General features: G+C 36.4%; 1 protein-coding gene across 1 annotated transcript in view; it reads right to left on the reverse strand.

Annotated features, from left to right (window-relative positions):
• The window catches only part of spire2 (spire-type actin nucleation factor 2), a 50,150-nt gene extending 43,674 nt beyond the window's left edge, over positions 1 to 6,476 (reverse strand). The window contains exon 1 of the mRNA XM_073832291.1: positions 5,912 to 6,476. Coding sequence (XP_073688392.1) covers positions 5,912 to 6,191 — 280 coding nt within the window. The 5' untranslated portion in view covers positions 6,192 to 6,476. The remainder of the gene's footprint in view (positions 1 to 5,911) is intronic.
• Positions 6,477 to 6,701: the final 225 nt, after the last annotated feature.

A 6,701-nucleotide genomic window follows, 5' to 3' on the forward strand; every position in this document is an offset into this window, starting at 1 on the left:
GAAGCTAGAATAAAATGTTTTTGTTTGCAAGCAGATACCCTGATCTTTCTTTTGATGTTTTGTATGTTCAGATATTCATATCACAAAATATATACAAATTAATACCTAAATAGGGACATAGTAGTATAATTAAAGTATGATGTAAAGTTCACTTAAAGAAAACTTTCGAGTATACTTGCAGCATAAAACTACTAAACTAGTAGTTTACTGAGACTACACTTCAAAGTATTGAATTAGTAAACTATCAGTATACCTATAAGTTCACTTTTAGTATACTTGCAGTACAAACTGAAAACATAGATGTAAACTAGTTGTGTACTCAAAGTTTACTACTGTGAGTATTGAAATAGTACACTTCAAAGCATACTACTAGTACACTGATATTTGTATACTTACTACATAAAGTATACTTTAAAAAATATACTTGAACTTTACTTAAGTATACTTACTAAAATACACTTGAAGTACACTACTGTCACAATCAGGCGGGTTGAGGAGTGGAGATGGAGGAGGAGAACCGGAATAAATGAATAAATAAAGTTTATTAAACAAAACACTGAAAATGATTACAAACAAACAAAACAAAACCAGGAGCATAAACAGAGAACATGTAACATTATCGACGGACAAGGGGTAGTGAGCAGACACAGACTTAAATACACAGAAAAACAAGGTGTGGTTTCAAACAAGATAACTGGATAACGAGGGGGAAATACAAATATGGGCAAGACTAAACCAAAAGGACTAAACCAAAAGGGGGAGAAAAAGGATTAAACCATTTAAACTAGAAACAGAGGGGGGGGAACACTGGGAAAACAGAACAGAACAGAGACAGAAACAGACTACAAAACCTGACAACTACTTTTTGGTAAGTAATTGAATAACCATTAAAATCTGTTTCAGCCTTCCTTAGGTTATGCTACAGCATCTCAGGACTCAATCTCGATGTTTAGAGTCATGAACTGCTATCCTTACAGTCTTCTCTAAAATATCTTGATAAACTTCTGAATTTGTTGTTCTTTCAATAATTGCAAAGTGTCCAGACCCTGAGGCAGCAGAGGAGCACTGGGTTTAGATATAAGGTTCTTCACTTGCTAATAAAATTTTAAGACTTTTTTTTTTATACGTAAGCCATTATGCTGCATGATGAAATAGTGTTTACATTATTATCATTTTGAATAAATGCTCTTCTTTTTGTACTTTTTCTTTCTGCCAGCCAGTTATAAAAGAAAATGCGCCAGGACCATATTATTATATTAATGAATGCAACTTCAACAAGCATTTATTGAAAGATAAACTGTGAGCTCTTACTTCAGCGTAGTACAGCTTACATATCATACATTCAGTTCAACAGCATTAAAGAGGGCAAATATTGTGTATGTTTTGCATATTTGGTTCAAGTGTCTCTACTGAACTTGGTGTGAGAAAGATATTTTTATTAATGCTGAGGCCTGTTAGTCAGTACTCGGGTTCACAGCCCATCTGTGAAGCAACTGACTGTACGTTTTCTCCAATTACGACTCAGCAATTCAGTGTTGTTGGGTTGGCATAACGGATGTCTGCTGAGGATCACGTACGCTCTCTTCTGTCTGCAGCAGAATATCTCCTCCTCTAGCAAATGTGACTCAAATGCAAAGATAAAGAACCCAAGCGTAGCTTCAGTTTTTAAAAAAATGTCCAGAAACCCGCAAGGCAAAAATAAGTTCAAGAGGAGAACACACAATGTAGGACAAACACAGAGCACAAGGGCACAAGGAGCTAATTAAAGTCGACATGAATAGTCTTTTCTCCTCTACTCTGATGTATATCTGAGTGAAATGCTTCTCAAACGAGAAAAAATGTTGGGCAGCAGGACTTTATGGGATCGTTGAATTATTGTCGTTTGCTAATTGTGATCTCATGTGATTGACAGGTTGCTGGAGGAAAGGAATTATTGTCCAGCCTTCACACCATCAAAGATGTCATTGTGAAGGGGAAGTTCATGTTTCTGATTATAATAATAAATATAGCTGCAAGCAGCAAATACAGGGGCCAAGCACACCAAAAGGAAAATGAGGAGCTAAGCATGACATGGAGCACCAGACCAACTGCAACAATGAGTAAAAGGAAGCCATTTTAAGATGATTTTAGTTAAAATTGCAGAAAAAAATAATGTAGAACTCCTAGTAATATGGCTTATAACTTTTGACCAACAGGTGGCACTGTTATCAAATGGTGTGTTTAGTGTGAGGTGATAAAGGCACACACAAAGTTTGGGGTCAATATGTCAAAGCTTTGCAGAGATAAAGCCTCAGAGTCATTTTGGCATCAAGCCTAACATTTGTAGTGGCGCTGTACCAAAGCGAAATTAGATATGGTTCGACTTGGCATGCTATCGAGACCAGTTGCGAGATTTTTGGCCAAACCATTGAGAAGTTATAAGCAAAAATAACCATTTGTCATATCTCCTGACCACAGGAGCCCTGCAGGTAGCCTCAGGTCATGCTGTTTATAACACACACCAAATTTGGTCTCAATACGCCAAGAGATAGAGTTGCGGAGATATAGCCCCACATCCATTTTTGCGTGCTTTTCGTAGAATTCGTTTGCACGTTACTCGACAATGGTTTGACTAATCAACTTGAATTCAATAACTTTTTGCCATCATGGTCTGAGGATGATCTGAGCCAATTTTGGTAAAAATCATACAAACTGTCTAGGACGAGTCCGAAAAAAGCAGGTTTTTCAAACTATAAAAAATAGAAAAAAAACCTAAAACTTATAATTTTTTTATTTTGCTGTTCGACTCAGCATGAGCCAAGGATTCAGAGAAAATAATAATTATTTTGATTTTGTTCCGTACGGTTCAAAAGTTATTAGCATAAACATGAGTGAAAATTTGGGCAAGTGTTGGCGCTAGAGAGTTTGAGTTAGAGACCCCACATTTGCTATGGCGACAGTTGAGACTGTCCTCTATCAGTGTGCCAAATTTCACAACTTTCCCACAAGCGGTTCTATGGGCTGCCATAGATTCAAGAGTGGAAACAGAAGAAGAAGAAGAAGAATGCTAACGGTTTCAATGGGTGCCTTCGCACCTTTGGTGCTTGGCCCCTAATAATATTATTAATAATAATGTACACATCATTTTTTATAATAAAAACTGCAATATTCCTTTTAAAAAATAACAATTTTCAGTTTTGATCCTTTGGGAATTTAACTAAACTATTTAACAAAAACCAAGAACTTCCAAATGAAGGTAAAAAAGAAAGAAAGAAAGAAAGAAAGAAAGAAAGAAAGAAAGAAAGAAAGAAAGAAAGAAAGAAAGAAAGAAAGAAAGAAAAGCCTATAACAGGAAGCCCATGGAACAAAGCAACAAAAATCTACTTGTACTTTTACGTTCAAATTTAGCTGTATTTGGAATTATTTATGTATTTTTATTTAAAAGTTTAAAATAGTTTTAAAAAATGTATTTTTATTTTTGATATTGTGTGAGTCGTACTGGTCAAATAGGTCAGTTATTTATGACAATTATACAAAAATATTAGTTTTGTCCAACTGAATGCTATTGTGTTGAGCCTTTTAGATGCAGATTTCAACAGTGTCTAAAACTTGATGTCATTAAAATGCCATTCAGGGAGGTTCCATTAATATATTCCAAACCTTACTGGTTGATTTGTAAAATTGTGATTCCTGTGATGCCAATTTAGCTGACATATGTGACCTTGGACCACAAAACCAGTCATGAGGGTTCTTTTTAATTGAAATTTATATCACCTGAACGTGGAATAAATAAGCTTTCTACTGATGTATTGTTTGTTAGGATAGGACAACATTTGGCTAAATTTGAAATCTAAAGGTGCAAAGAAAAAAGTTAAACCCAAGCCTTTAAAGTTGTCCAAATTAAGTTTTTGCAATGCACATTACTAATCAAACATTAGTTTTTGATATATTTACAGTAGTAAATGTACTAAATATCTTCATGGAACATGATTTTTACTTAATATCCTAATGATTTTTGGCATCAAAGAAAAATCTATCATTTTAACCCATTCAATGCATTTTTGGCTATTGCTAAAAATATATACTACTTAAGACTGGTTTTGTGGTCCAGGGTCACATATAAACATTCCATGTCATAGATATTTATTGAATACATATATCTGAGAGATTTTGATGATTAATGGAAAATTTTGCATGTGATGCCTCACACAATTGTTCTAAACTTAAAGATCTAAACTTAATGTTTTGTAATTAGACGGCTAAGCAAAAGCGATTGCAAATGCTGTGCTCCTGTATTTTTCATATCTACAAAATACTGTGTAAAATACTACTAAAATACAGTGCCAGGGTTCCCACTCTAAGCCAAATGTCGAATTCCCTGACTTTTCCCTGACTTTCACTGACTAAAAAGCTGAATTTCCATGATCCATCCATTTGCAAGCTTTATTTACTTGTTCACAGACGTTTGTATTACAAAACACACATTCTTTCACCCGTTAAATGCACTTTGATATTTTTCTGTACTATTTCTACAGAAATTAATTTATGGTTTTTATGCTTTCATAACCATAACCATAACCTAACCTAACCATAACAATAGGCAGAAACGCTTGAAACAATGTGATAAAACAAAATACAGTAGAGAAAAAGTACACTGTAAAAAGTTTTCACCAGATTTAACTTAAAAACCTTAAATTTTTAAGTTAAATCAGCTTAAAACTACAAGTCATTTTAACTTATTACAATAAAAATGAGTTGATTTAACTTGTGAGTTGAAATGACTTAAGCTGATTTAACTTAAAATTTTAAGGCAGCTGCTAAACTTAAGTTTTTAAGTTGAAACTGATGAAAAGTGTACATTTTGATAAATGGAAACAAAAAATTTAAAGCAACAAACAAAAATTCCTTTTCTTTTTTTTTTAAGATTTACTTTTTGGCATTTTTTGCCTTTATTTTGATAGGACAGATCAGACATGACAGGAAGCGAAGTGGGAGAGAGATGGGGGGCAGGATCGGGAAGGGTCCTCGAGTCGAACACAGGGACACCCGGAGCGCAACGGCGCTGTATGTCGACGCGCTGCCCACAAGGCTATCGGCGCAGACAAAATTCCTTTTCAATGTGGAATAGACATTTTAGAATTCAATGATATTTCAGAAATAGAGCAGCCAGTGACACTTTATTTCAAGGTGTCCTCGTTACAGTGTAATTATACTTTTAAGTACTGAGTAATATTAATTAAACATGCTTACAATATGGTTAGGGTTTGGTTTAGGGTTACTTGCATGTAAGCATGATTAATTGTAATGATAATAGCAAGTACATATAACGCGTGTAATTAGGACACCTTAAAATAAAGTGTTACCTATAAACTTCTGCCTCACTTCCAAAACCGTGAATCCTGACACGTGCCAGAGTGTTTTGAAACGACTGTAGAGTGAGGGTTAACCCTACAAACACACACCACAGCGCCCTCTGCTGCTACACTTCATCAGGCCAATGCAGAACTGTTCTAGAGTAAAACAATAGCCAAGTTTTGCCACTGTTTACAACACACTGCATTGCAAATCAAATTCAAAAACAGTGTTTAGAAGGCAAAGCTTCAGCAGAACAATCATAAACACAAAGCAAGTCACAATGCATCAAAGATGAATAAGATGCTTCAGGAATCAAAATGTAAACTAGTTCACTGAACTAGATTAGGATTAAAACAAATGCGATCATCACTGATGCATGTGTGCAAGTGCTGTCTAATAGGCTAACAATTTTTTTTAAATGCTGCATTTTCATTAGTCGCATCCACCATAGAATTACTCATAGTACAGAAATGCAATGCATGAAATATTAAACATGCATGGACGAAAGGAACTCTCAAACCTGATTTCTCCCTGAGCCTGTTGAAGAAGTTTGTCTAAATGAATGTCAAGTCCTTACCGCTGCTGTCCAGATGTGCCGTGATCGTCCCGTCCCTGTGCAGGATTATTGACGACGGATCTCGGATCAGAAACTCCTGGCCAGGCTGCGTGCGCGGGTGCGGCGCTCTCAGCTCTCTGCAGCACTGAAAACACACTGCCCAAGCCTGCTCCTCATTGATGGGCTGCTCGTAAGACTTCAGCACCTCCTCCAGAGACAGTTCCCTGATCTCACCTCTCTCCGCCGGAGCAGATACCCTTGAGTCTCCGTCCTTAGCGCTTCTGTTCGCTGATCTGGCCATGATGAAGCCCAGCTCCTGGCTACAGCTTCTTTGGGATCCACTTGAAGGTGTCTGGGAACAGAATGATGATTCTGCTGTTCATTCCGGGAAGCGTCTGCAGTAACGTCAGTCAGTGCTGGGCAGAGGAGCGGAGGCGGGCGACATCTCTGATGGCGCAATTGTAGCAGAAGACACAACGCAAGAGAGATAAACAACAAACTTTATAGCCATATACTGCCTACTGTATGGATGATGTATGATGAATCTTTCGCATCGGTCAAGTTTCCTTTATCATGTCTGGATGGGGTGTCATATCCTGCATCCTCTGCAAAGTGCTCTTTGAGCTCCTCCCACATATTGGACCAATGAAACAGATGAGCTGAACTTGCAGGGGAACTACAGTAGTTGGGATACATAAATAAACTGAAGACGGTAAAAAAAAAAAAAAATAAAAAAAAGGAAAAATTATTCAGCACATTCTGGTTAAAATCACAGTGCGAATGAGTTGTATCTGTCTGAAAGTGGATCAAC

The sequence above is a fragment of the Garra rufa genome, chromosome 25 (genome assembly GCF_049309525.1).
Source record: "Garra rufa chromosome 25, GarRuf1.0, whole genome shotgun sequence".
Taxonomy (NCBI): Eukaryota; Metazoa; Chordata; class Actinopteri; order Cypriniformes; family Cyprinidae; genus Garra; species Garra rufa.